This window comes from Triticum dicoccoides, chromosome 6A (assembly GCF_002162155.2).
Source record: "Triticum dicoccoides isolate Atlit2015 ecotype Zavitan chromosome 6A, WEW_v2.0, whole genome shotgun sequence".
In the NCBI taxonomy this organism is placed as follows: Eukaryota; Viridiplantae; Streptophyta; class Magnoliopsida; order Poales; family Poaceae; genus Triticum; species Triticum dicoccoides.
Genome location: NC_041390.1, coordinates 2,270,494 through 2,283,821, shown reverse-complemented (window position 1 = coordinate 2,283,821; position 13,328 = coordinate 2,270,494). Strand labels below are relative to the sequence as shown.

Below are 13,328 nucleotides of genomic sequence, written 5' to 3'. Positions count from 1 at the left end.
TACTACATGTATAGCTCTACTACATCACGGAGCTCTACTACATCACGGAGCTCTACTAGATTGTCCGCGACATTACAACAAGCGGAGCTCTACTACATGTATGGTGACCACGGGTACAATAACGACATCACGGAGGGACGCCGGCCACAGAACTACTCGACCGACCACGAGGTGTGGGACCACCAGCTTCGGCTATCGTCGGTGAACGCCAGCACCGGCGGGTGAGCCATGGTGACAAGGGGCGACATAAAGGTTATGACCGGTGGTGGGAAGTCGGGCGAGTGCTGGGCTGGGAGGGTAGCTGCGACCCGAGGGAGCGAGCTCCCATTTGCTCCGCTATGGTCTATCCTTTTCTCATTTAATTTCTTCTAATTTCTTGCCATTTTCGTGTCGTGCGATACTGATTTTGTGTGGGTGAAGGCAGGCTTCACAAATGGAGCAGGGAGGACATGAGCATGATGGTGATCTTGCGAAACAATAATCCTACATCTATGCAAACCGCTACGAAGACCTACGTAACATGCCTGTCTAATCTTCTCCCCGCCCCTTATTTTCAGAGTTGTGGGCCCCTTCCCGCCTAATGATCCACTAATATTGCTCCATATTGCTATTTACGTAAAGAACATAACAACTATTATGTAGGTCTAGCATTGCCCCTTGCGAAAACATATGGTGAAGCATATGCGTCGGTCGGTACCTCTCTATCCTGCCCGCTCGTTTTCATTGGGATCGCCATCATCGTCGAGTGGTCGAAGCGTTCCATAGAGCCTGTGATATCCAAAGAAAATAGTAAAATTGAAGGTTGTATACGGGATGAGACCGTGACATCCATCCATGCATGATGACCACACAAGTACACAGCTAACTGGTGCAGACTGGCCTAACTATATACTATCACTCAAGTTAATGAAACTAACGTCACGGACCTGACGGGCTGTACGTGAGGAATGAAGGAATCCTGCTGACCCGCACCAAAGCTAGAGACCCGCACCAAAGCATGGTAATGGTTGAGGTTTTAAATCCTTGAGGGCAATTGGGAAATGACCCATTTAGCAGGTTTTTTGATAGGTCTAGAAATACCAATTCTCGCGGTTGGAGTAGCGAGCAGGGAATAGTTCCAGAAAAGGAATTGTTGAAGAGAAGGAGTACTTCTAGCATTGGCGCTCCTATATCTGATGGCAGTGCGCCTGGTAGATTGTTTCCAGAGAGGTCCAAGTAGAGTAGATTATTTGGAAGTATTGGAATCGAGCCAACAATCTGGTTAGAACTGGCATCCAGTATTTCCAAGGGAGATAATAGGGAAAATGTAGGAAGCATTCCGACCAAGCGATTTCTTGACAAATCCAAATATTGAGCAGAGGAATTTGCAATCCAGATAGGTATGCTATCGTGTATGCTTGTGTTTGAAACATCAAGATAAAGTATCGCTGGTTGGTTAAGCCAGTCTGGAAACTGGGGCCCTAGTATGCAAGATCTAAAGCTTGCTATCTCTAAGCTGAATGGAGTTTTTCATGTACTATTGACCGTGATGGTTATGTAATTACCAGAGATATTTAGGTATCGTAAGGTGGTCATATTTGTGAAATAGTCCTCAGTGATTGTACCATGTAGGTTGTTGTGGGCTAGCAACAATCCTTCCAAATTTACGAGCTCCCATATACCAACAGGTATCTCTCCAGACAGCTCGTTTGTGTTGAGATTGATCATGGTCAAGTTGCTAAAGTGCCCTAGCCATTCTGGTAAGCTCCCTGTCAGAAAGTTGTCCTCTGAACCCATCGCATGTAATTCATCTGATGGCAACCGATGCAGTAGCTCTGCCACGTCCATGTTGATGAAGTTTGAGGATAATACAAGCCCTTGTAGTTTCTTCAGTCTCTTGAAGGTCAATGGCACTGTGCCAGTGAACTTGTTCCAACCAATATACAATCCCTGAATTGAGGTCAAGTTCCCCACGGTGTCAGGAATTGGACCATTGATTCCGCACTCTGATAGGTCGAGCATTTGGAGGCTAGGTAGATCCCAGACCCATTTTGGCACTCCAAGAGATGTGTTGAAGGAGTTTGATTCAAGGGAAAGGCTCTCCAGCGATGTGAGATTGGAATGCACTGGGGGAGGTACAGTGTTATGAAGCCCACAAGAACTTAAATCAAGGTCTATCAAATAGGGGAGCATGTTGATAGCATGAGTCCAGTCGACGGCTGCGCTGAGGTCTACCTCAGAAATGCCGAGGACCTGCAGCTTCCTAAGGCGTGACACCCATGCGACATCAGGCGAGTATGAGCCGTGGACCATACCGTTGAGCTGAAGGCTGACCAAATTCGAAAGGTTGCCGAGGTAGGGAGGAATCCGGCCGCCGAAATTGGAGTGGGAGAGGTCGAGATGTGTGAGGTGCCCCTCCCTAGGGCGCCGATGAGTTCCGGGATGGGTTTGCCGCCGAAGTTGTTGCCTGAGAGGTCCAGGTTCTTCAGAAGTGGTAAATTGAGTAAGGAGGAGCGTATCTCACCTCCCAGGCGTTTCTTAGCCCCGTACGGGTAGAAGTTTCCGCTGCTGATTTCGAGCGAGACAACGTGGCCGGTCCGGTCAATGCAAACGACGTCCGTCCACCGGCAGCACTCATGTCGTGCGATACTGATTCTGTGTGGGTGAAGGCAGGCTTCGCAAATGGAGCAAGGAGGACACGAGCATGGTGAAGCATATGCGTCGGTACCGCTCGTTTTCATTGGGATCGCCATCGTCGTCGTGTGGTCGAAGCATTCCACAGAGCCAGTGATATCCAAAGAAAATAGGAAAACGGAAGATTTTCTACGGGATGAGACCGTGACATGACATCCATCCATGATGACCACACAAGTACACAGCTAACTGGTACAGACTGGCCTAATTATATATCACTCAAGTCAATGAAACTAACCACAAGGACCGGGCATTTCCTTGTCATGTACCCGACGGGCTGTGAAGAATGAACGAATTGGCTGACCCGCTTGTGGAATTCTTTTCAATCACGCACACCTCCTTCGCAAATAAATACCCAACCAACGAAACAAGAGTCCACACACACGCACACACAAAATGGCCGTGCCGAGGCAGCTGCTCCGGGTTACGATGATCTTGACCATGTGCTTGGTCAGCCACAGCAGAGCAATCTTCACGATGCCCCGCCACCCGATCCTCCCAGCCCTGCCACCAACGCCAGGAGGCACCCTCTGCATCCCCCGCGAGCGGAACGCGCTTCTCGACTTCAAGGTCGGCCTCACCGACCCCATCAACTTCCTGTCGTCATGGCGAGGTGTGGAGTGCTGCCAGTGGACGGGCGTCGTTTGCAGCAACCGGACCGGCCATGTCATCATGCTCAAAATCAACAGCGGATGGCCGCTCGACTCGTTCATGGACCGCGTTGGAGGTGAGATTCGCTCCTCCTTGCTCACCTTATGACATATGAAGAAGCTGGACCTCTCACACAACAACTTCGGTGGCCAGCCCATCCCGGAGCTCATTGGCTCCCTCGGGCGTGGGCGCCTCACGCATCTCGACCTCTCTGACTCCCATTTTGGTGGTCGGATTCCACCCCACCTCGGCAACCTCTCGAACTTGGTCAGCCTTCAGCTCAACTATATGGCACATGGCTCCTACTCGCCTGACCTCACATGGGTGTCGTGCCTACAGAAGCTTCAGGTCCTCGGCATGTCTGGCGTGGACCTCATCGCTGCCGTCAACTGGCTTCATGCTATCAACATGCTCCCCCGTTTGACAGACCTTGATTTAAGTTATTGTGCGCTTCAGAACTCTATGTCTCCCCCGGCGCATTCAAATCTCACATCCCTGGAGTCCCTCAGCCTTATTGCAAACTCCTTCAACACATCTCTTGGAGCCAAAAATTTGCTTTGGGGTCTACCCAGCCTCCAAAATCTCTACCTAACTGATTGCGGAATCGATGGTCCAATCCCTGACGATGTGGGGAACTCGACCTCTCTTCAGAGTTTGTATCTTGGTTCGAACAAGTTCACTGGCATGGTGCCGTTAAGCTTCCAGAAACTACAAAATCTAACAGAGCTCGTATTAGAAACCAACTTCATCATCATGGATGTGGCAGAGCTACTGCATCGGTTAGGGAACTTTAGCAGCTTGGCCAAGATCAACCTCGACAACAACGATTTGTATGGAGAGGTACCCGTTAGTATACGGGAACTCATAAATTTGGATGAATTATCGCTGGCCCACAACAACCTACATGGTACAATCACCGAGGACCGTCTCACATATCTGAGCACCTTACAAACCCTAGATATCTCAGGTAATTCCTTAACTGTGAAGGTCGATAGTACATGGATAACTCCATTCAACTTATCCTACTCAGGCTTTGGATCTTGTATACTAGGGCCCAAGTTTCCATCTTGGCTTAACCAACCAACGATCACTTATCTTGATGTTTCGAACACAAGCATACATGATTCAAGATGGCAACGGGGACGAAACCCATCGGGTTTTGCTTGCCCAAACCCATCCCCACGAGAAAATCGCAAACCCGTCCCCGTCCCCATCAACGTGTGCGGGGTTAAAATTTTGGCCATCCCCTAAACCCGTCGGGTTTTCAAAACCCACGGGGAACCCGTCCCCACGAGTAACCAACCAATGATCATATATGACTTTTACTTCCAATAATAGTGGTGGCCTTTTTGACCTTGTCAATTATATTGTAGTTGGTGGAGTTTCTAAGGCCATGTCCACTGATGCTTATACTGTAGAGGTGGAGATAAAAGGTCAAGTGCTTGAATATACCAAAAGTATAGCATACATGGTAAACCTTGATTTTTCCAGCAACAGTTTGAGCGGGCAGATTCCTAAGGAAATTGGCATGCTCATTGCATTAAAGAACTTGAACTTCTCCTGGAATAGTCTGACTGACATAATACCCCAAAGCATCGGTGCGCTACAAGCTTTGGAATCTTTTGACCTCTCGCACAATGGGCTCTCTGGTGAAATCCCTACAAGCATATCATCTCTAACGTCACTAACCCGCTTGAACTTGTCATATAATGATCTGACTGGGACTATACCATCCGGGAACCAATTAAGAACACTAGAGGACCAAGCGTCCATATATACTGGCAACCCAGGTCTATGTGGTCCACCTGTCCCAAGGAATTGCTCACGAACTGACATAATTCCATATGCTCCCCAAGAGCATAATGAAGGAATGAGTGATGTGGTTTCGTTATACCTCAGCATGTGCATAGGATTTGTAGTTGGTTTGTGGATTGTCTTTTGTGGCTTCTTGCTCGAGAGAAAATGGAGGATTGGTTGGTTCTCATTTACAGACCACATGTATGATCGAGCTTATGTGCACGTGGCCATGGGTTGGGCTTCACTGGCAAGAAATATCCGTCAAGGATGAGGTCTCAAAATGTTGGAGCTTATGTAGGTAACTACTTTCCTCTATCCCAAAATAAGTGCCATGGCTTTAGTTCAAATTTGTTCAAAATAGTGGTTTTAATGATTATTATTGTGTGTAATGCTTTCTTTGGTTTATAACTTAGCATGATCAATATTGTTGGAGATATTGTACGTGTGTTCGGTAGTGTATAAACCAAGTATCTAATCTAGAAGGCCTAGGGTCGTGCGTGTGTTGTTGTGGGTGGTTAGCTAGCTGAGACTGATCCATATCTCTGTATAGCTAATATGTGGATTAAGCTCAAGCGAACGAACCAAATCTATGTAATGTGATTGCTCCATATAACACGTACGCATCCCTGCCCAAGGGCACATGCTTCCAGCCTCAAAACCTTGTATGGTATCAAGGCCACATCATCTCTCTGTCGTATCCATCATCCATGGCTGGTTCAATCCCTTGTCTTGCGGCGCCTGCACTCAACCCCATCTCTGAGAAACTGGACCCGAACCATCTTCTTGGTGTTGCGAGCGCAGGCAGTGACCATTTTCTTGTCCATGATTTCTAGTTTTCAGGGCACCTCGATGGTTTGCTGGTCTTGCGGCAGCGACTGCTTGTGTTATACCCGGTACATACAACCAACCTGCTACATCAACCTAGAGAGCGTGCACCGGTACCTCAACCTACACCCAGAGTTTTTGTGCTACCAGTGCACCGAACAACGAAAACTTGTACTATAAGTCCTGGAGAATTATTAAAATAATTTGAGTATAAAGAAATAGCATACATCTAATGTGTTAGAAAATTTCAGTCGTAAATTCAACTCACAGCAAGAGAAAAAAGCATACCATTTTTTTCTATTTTTTTAGGCAAAACAAGCATACCAAATTCGGCTGTGATAGTGCAAACATGCCCAATTCACAGCCCAGTTTAAATTAACAGCATTCATGTCACGATTTGTCCTTTTTCTTCTTGAGTTGTGACTTGAAGTTTTAGCTAAAATTCTATGACATGATAGATATAACTCACACCTCAACCTGCGCTCGCCATCCAGTCACTAACAAACTCAAGGGAAGGGGCCCTCCGCTCCGCTCCCCTCCGAATATTCACATCTTCTCCTCCTCATCCCTTCCATATCTATCTGCCTCCTCACAACAAAAAAGGGTTGCAGATCCTTCGATTGCCGACCAAAAAAACCTACCTACCTACTGACTAGACTAGTACACCTTGTCAGACTCCCACTTTACTTACTTGACAGATGACTAATGCACAACCACTAATGAAAGCCTCGAGTGACAGCCGAGCATACCCCTGAGATCCCACACTTCTTCTAGCTAGATGGAAACCCCTTACCCAGAAACTGCTGCAGATACGGTGCCACTGGCCGCGCTGCTACTATGGACAAATGGACGTTGTCTTATCCAGTGTTGAGGGCCCTCATGGCTGCTGCCATGTGGAACATGGCCGGCATGACACAACAGCAGGTCATTCAGCTCCAGGTACAGTTCTCCTGCCACCGGTTCCAGAAAAGGGTCGACCAGCCGCACGCCGCACGAGTCACACTGCTTGCAGAGGCTAACCAGTGAAGAAGGCACTACTTGGTCCGCTATGTCAAATATAGCTTCACTATCGTCAAACAATGCTTCCGTGTCATGGTAAGCGGTTGAATCAGACTGCATCCAAACCAAAGAAAAAGTTAAGATCGAGTTGACAGAATGAGCATACAGCAGATAGCAAGAGACAGAAAGAAAATTTACCGGTGGACCATCTTGGCCTACAGGATTCGTAGAGAGAAAACCCAGAATATCAGCTAACTGTTGTATATGTATCCTGTCCCAGTTAACATCCGGATGAGAAGCCCTGTCAGGACGGACACCACTCGAGGAGCTCTTGCCGTTATTTGCTGACAAAAGGCTCAAGGAAACCCTGCCGCCATCACTAACAGATTGACCCGCAAAGTTCAACACACCACCATGGCTTGGTCCAGGTGCGGAAGAATGGGATAAACAGTAAGCTTCCCCATTTGCATCATTCATTTCCTCTTCCTCTTCCTCTAATGGAGCGCCATACTGTTCCCCAATCCTGGGACCTGGACCGCTTTTCTGATAGACTTTGCAGAGAACGAAATCGTCCTGCAATAACAGATAGACAATGAATCAAACATACTGCTTGCAGTACAAGTGGAGCTAACAAACATTTTGCTAGTAACAAAACGGAAAAAGATCACATCAGTGATAACTTTTCTCGGTCGAAGAATAAACTAACTAACTCCTTCAGTTTGAGGAGTGGGTAATTGCTGCAATTCTCTGATTATGACAGTTTGTTTCTTGCTGTTTGGAGCTTTCTATCTTTGCTACTTATGGCGCACTTCCCAAAATCTCCGGATATAATTTACCAAAAGGGTATTTGGAGCACTCAATGTACTTTTGTTTTGCGGGGAGCACTCAGTGTACGTTGGTGCCACATGCATTGTAATGTATGTTGGAAAAGCTTCAGATTGTACTGGAAAAGGAAAACTTGCATCTTACTCAACATTAAATAGTTCAGACACATGTTGAGCGACAATTTGCTGAATCATGCATGGCATGCTATGTTGGTGTCGTTGCATCGGCCATACGTTGAAATGTTGATCTCTTTTATAGTTCTACACACATAAATACAAGTTTCATTCATTTCCAAAACAACTCCGTAAACAACTGAAAAATAATTTTTCAGGGGAGTAAGCAATCATCAATTGTAAACAACAGAAAATATTTTTTCAGGGGAGTAATCAATGATCAATCTAGCGCAAACAGGTGTGTTTGGAGCATGAAACCCATTTCATAGAAGAGATAGTGAAACTTGTACAAAGACAGCAAAGAAGCATACCAGTCTAACACCAGCATTAGGTACTTCGCTTTCGACCAGCCTATATTCATGCATGACCCAGTCAGTTCTTTTCTCCTTGCGTCCCTTGCCAGCATGAAACACCAAGGTCCTCTTCATCCCAACAGTCCGAGAATTACACACCACCTTCCTGTCCTTTCCAGTAGCTTTCCAGTGCCCAGCTTGGTTTGACCGGTTAGTTCTTGACCCGGTAGGGTACTTCCGACCGCAAGTACAAAAGAAATACCACTGAAGATCCCCAGTTGGCATTGAAGATTTCCCTGAACAAAGTTAAAACAAACGGTTAGAAGAACAGTTTGTAGGACAGTTTTGTGCAAAGTTTGACAGCCGCATGTAAATACAAGCATGTGGTTATGCAGTACTTTCAAATGCTAGTGATACGAGAGGGGGGATAAATGAAAATATACCTGGAAGATCCCAGGGGGCGAATTGGTAGATATCGATTTCTGTAACAGGATTGCGGCGCAACTTTTTACCCAGTATCTTCCTCTTTAGATAGTAGAGGATGAGTTCAGCATCGGTCGGTTGGAACCGGTATCCAGGAGGGAGTGGCGCCATTTCCATTAGGGGAACTTCAGTGACTATCAAATCCAATGCCGAGATGTTATTGAGCACCAGAAGAAGCGACAGCGGCAGCCCCGCCGAAGAAAGCAGAGGTAATCCTTTGTTGTGGCATCAAAAGACATCTGAGTTCGTGAGGACACCGTCCTGTAGGAGGAAACGGATTGTTACAAAACATATATGGAAGATGTAAGCATTCTTCTGTTCTTGATAAACAAATGGCAGGACAAAGGTGCCGTATTTATTCATCTAACAACTAGCAAAACAAATAAAAGTGGAACTGTGTTGGAGCAGAACAGGGCAGGACAAATGATTGGATTTGTAGAACTGGCAAGCATATGCCAAATACTGTATGGAAGAGACATGCATCCTGGACAAAAGAATGGATTGTTACAAAACATATATGGAAGATATATGCATTCAAAGATTCCGCATTTATTTATCTAACAAAACAAATAAAAGTGGAACTGTGTTGGAAGTTGGAACAGAGCAGAGCAGGGCAGGAGAAATGATTGGATTTGCAGAATTGGCAACCATATGTGTAAGCAAATCCAATCAAACATATGTCAGTGCTTACTACATACGATTCGGATTTAAACAAACAGTTTGTCTAATTCACATCTAGATGTTTTTTAAGGATGTCACATCTAACCTCCCACAAGTATATAATGCATCAACAAGAAACAAAAAAAACTAGGACAAAAAAAATAGACCACAAACAGAGTGAAAATCAGTTTAGATGTGACATAACTATGTCTTAAACAAACATGGGCAAGCAAAGAGTAGGTATTTGTTTATGCAATGCAGAAGATAAGAGAAATTAATTAACTTTCAGACTAGATACAGAGCTAGATATATCTAAGGCATTGACGAGAGAAAAACCGAGAGAGAGAGGTCCATCTGAGGCAGGATGTTGGAGTGAAGAGAGGAGGGGAGGGGAGGGACTTACGCCGCCGGTGTTCGTTGGCGAGGGAGCGGACAGGGGAGACTCGGCGGCGGAAGGCGGCTTGGGAGGGGAGGGGACACACCGGACCGGTGTGTTGGTAAGAGTCCGAGGAGGGGAGGCGGCGGCGGCGGCGGCGCGGAGGAGGAGGAGGAGGCGGCGAGTTCGAGTCGCCGGCGCCGCTGTTGGAGGGAGGAGGGAGGTGGCCGGCTCGACCGATTATACTTCTTTCTCATTCTACTGGGCTCTGTTGGGCCGGCCTTCTTCCTGGGCTCTACTGGGCTCCATCATTATCCCCACGCCTCCTCTTTTTTTATTGCGGGGACCACGCCGCCTCATATAGATGCATTCAAATTAATACATTCTCATGAGAGACTATGAGAGATCCTAAAAAAAAGAGATTATGAGAGTATCCCTCAGAAATAATGAGACACTATGAGAGAGACTTTTATTTGATTTTAATTTATTTTATTAACCCCTAAAAGAATGAGAGAGCATCTATTAGTACAAGCTAAAGAAACGAAATCCAGAGGTTGGCAGCTCACAAGAAAACAAAGTTGAGTGGTACAAAATGGATTTTTTTTCCTTGCAATTTCTAGTTGCAACCAATTTGTCAATGAAACAAAAAGAATTGACAGGGGTCGATGATTAACTCCCACGAGTTAGAGTAAACTCGGCAATACCCAAGCTTCACACAGACTCGGCATCCTTGGTCGACATTAATCATTGTCTGGCATGCGTCCTCTATTTAAACATGGGAAGGTCCGTCAACAACCGTATCACGCATTCGCTCTCCATCTCCTCTGTGCACCACACCCATCTTGGACTCGAGCACCAAAGCCCTATGGGACACCCTCTTCAGCTTTGCCGCTCGCTGGCAGGCTCGCCGAGCGATCCAGATACAACCTGGCTTGCCGGCAAGCTCTTCGAAGGGCAGCAATGCAAACGAGCCAATGGACGATGAGCTGGTCCACGCCACACATCACCATGGCCGGTGTTGGCGCACTTCACCAACATGGTGAAGGAAGAGCGGGAGGTGGTGTTCCAACAGGCGCAACCTGACTAGAGGTACAACCTCTGGCTCCTTGACGAGCACTGGCTCGCAGAGGAGCAAATGGCCCGCATGGGCATCGTGGCAGACATGGGGTACAGAAACTAAGCCCCATATTTATTTGACGTGATTTTTTTTGGAGTGGTGAGATTTCAAAGACCTAAAACCTAGCTAAACCCTGCTAGATTATCCAGGCCGTCGGAACGCAACTGCCAAAATGGACGGGAGATATCTTGGGGCAGGTGGCCCTTTAATTCAGCTCCACCCACTCCCTCGCGAGGCAGGTGGTTTTCAAAGCCGGCCCAAGCATAGATACCTACTATACTGTGCTCTGCGCGCTGGAGAAGGCACAACGCGCCGTTTTGTGCGGCTCGTGTGCGGGCGTATGTTTTTCTAGTTTCATTTTTTTATTTTTCTATTCCATTTTTGTTTTCTTTACTTTACATAATTTGGAACTTCCAAAAACTTTTTAAATTTTAACAAACTGTGAATTTTGAAATAAAATATTCAAGAAAACATAAAATGTTTGTGAATTCAAAAAATGCTCAGGTTTTTTCTAAAAATGTTGACATATTCAAAAAAATGTTAACAATTTTGTAAAAAATGTTCGTAATATCAAAAAAGTCCATCATTTCGAAAAAAAGCCTGTGTATTAGAAATTATTAATGAAATTGTACAAAATGTTTGCTAACTCAAAAAAGTTCATGCATTTTAAAAAATGTCCTAAAATTTTAAAAATAGTTCGTGAATTACAAAAGAGTTTATTGATTCATAATTTTTTTGCTGATTCAGAAAATGTTCGGGAATTAAAAAATATCCACCAATTTTCGAAAAAATGTTTGTCTATATTCTAGAATTGTTCGCCGATTCGAAAGCAAATGCTTAAAAACCATTCACAATATGAAAAATGTTTCACAACTTTAAGAAAATGTTTGTAATTAGTAAAATATGTTCATGACTTTTTAAAATTTCCCAAATTTGTAAAATTATTCATGAATGATCGAAGGTATATAGTTAGACGGTAATGCTTCTGAGTCTTTGTGACTATATAACTACTTGGATTTTGTAGAATTAACTGCTGGGGTGGATCAGAATATTATAGTATGTTTTTTTAATGTTTCTTGTAATTCAAAATAATTCTTTGAATTACCAAGTTTTTTGACTACCATGATATTTTTCAAAAAATGTGAACATTGCTTCAATTTGTGAATAAATTTTAAAAATGAAACATTTTCTTGCATTTGTGAACAAATTTTCCAAATCATGCGATGAGATGTGAACAAAATATGGTCATCGCCATTGGAAATTATGATTCGGCCCTTTTGCTAGTCAAGATAGAGAGACTAAACATCTTTCTTTTGGGGCTACAAAGACTACTAAGCATTGTCTCGCATATTTCTTCAATGATTTCTTTGTGCGATCTGATCGTTTGAGTAATTCATTAAGGCAATGAGTTGAGGCAAGGCCTTGCAACCCTGTGTATTTGTGCACGGGATCATTGAAATGAGTTTGCTTGATTAAGGTTATTTTGTATGTATGATTTGCAATATAGTTGTCTTTTGTCTTCTTCTCATTATAAGGCCCTGCAAGTACCCATGCTCCCATAGATCGATCAAGGAGGAGTTAAGAAGCGATGATGTGTGGAACGATATTCTGATAATGGTACAATAGCAAAAAATGACTCATTGGGGGATAAACAAGGTGTAGTCATTAAACTTCCAATGCGTTTGTCTGAAGTAATTCTTAATAACCGAGGTAACCCCACGCAACAATAAGGGCCAATGGTTGGACAAGTGACTCTCGATGCAAGTCGTGACCCGTCGTAACGTATTTTGGACACATCCCCCACTTCGTCATGTTGTGAGCACATCGTAACCGGTGTCTTCCAAGACTATGTTTAATATCAAGATGAGATTCCAAGCACAAATGAAGGCCGTGAGAGTAAGATCTTATACCCATGCATATTTCCTTATCATTGATAAACCAAGAGAGGCACCTTTCGAACTATGGTAAGCTCGTGACCGAGGGCAGCCAAACCACCAGTTCGAAGCCTAGAAGCACCAGTAACACTGCTGATCAGGGGCAAATTCCGCCATGTCTTGAGTAGCTACGAAGATATCATTAAATCGATGGATGCAGGGCCAGATTCAGATACAGGTAAATATACGTTCACCCTTACATTTATAAAAATGGCAGAGCTTTTAGCAGTAAACCCATAATCAATTTTTATGTTATCCACCAATGGTTCAGCCGGCAACAATCAAGGCCACTTCCGCGGAAATGTAACATAATACAACTAATATCAAGATAAGGAGACTAAACATCTTTATTTTGGGGGTACGGAGACTAAGCATTGCCTCCCATATTTCTTTTGAGGTGAAAATATTTGGAGTGGTGAGATTTCGAAGGCCTAAAACCTGGCTAAACCCTGCTGGATCATCCAGGCCGTTGGATCGCATCTGCCGAAAACGGACGGTGGATATGAGGGGGCAGGCGGCCCC

The 13,328-nt window shown here is 44.9% G+C and overlaps 1 protein-coding gene and 2 pseudogenes across 1 annotated transcript; 1 reads left to right on the top strand and 2 right to left on the bottom strand.

The window, feature by feature from the left end:
* LOC119318882 overlaps positions 1-2,732 on the bottom strand; it is a 4,325-nt pseudogene extending 1,593 nt beyond the window's left edge.
* A 337-nt stretch (positions 2,733-3,069) lies between these two features.
* Positions 3,070-5,406, top strand: LOC119314874 (annotated as a pseudogene).
* Positions 5,407-5,951: 545 nt separating this feature from the next.
* Positions 5,952-9,948, bottom strand: LOC119318841 (NAC domain-containing protein 82-like). Its single transcript, XM_037593419.1, has 6 exons — positions 9,783-9,948; positions 8,680-8,980; positions 8,255-8,532; positions 7,144-7,518; positions 6,740-7,059; positions 5,952-6,069 (listed from the first exon to the last, which is right to left on the bottom strand). The coding sequence occupies exons 2-6, from the start codon at positions 8,834-8,836 to the stop codon at positions 6,033-6,035; spliced, it is 1,167 nt and encodes a 388-aa protein (XP_037449316.1). The 5' UTR covers positions 8,837-8,980; positions 9,783-9,948; the 3' UTR covers positions 5,952-6,032.
* Positions 9,949-13,328: the final 3,380 nt, after the last annotated feature.

Excerpts from the sequence above, each read along its gene's own strand:
- LOC119318841 (XM_037593419.1), bottom strand. The coding sequence starts at position 8,836 with ATGGAAATGGCGCCACTCCCTCCTGGATACCGGTTCCAACCGACCGAT. Across the intron at positions 7,519-8,254 it reads CTAATGCTGGTGTTAGACTG|GACGATTTCGTTCTCTGCAA; the intron begins GTATGCTTCTTT and ends CTGTTATTGCAG. Across the intron at positions 7,060-7,143 it reads TAGGCCAAGATGGTCCACCG|TCTGATTCAACCGCTTACCA; the intron begins GTAAATTTTCTT and ends GTTTGGATGCAG.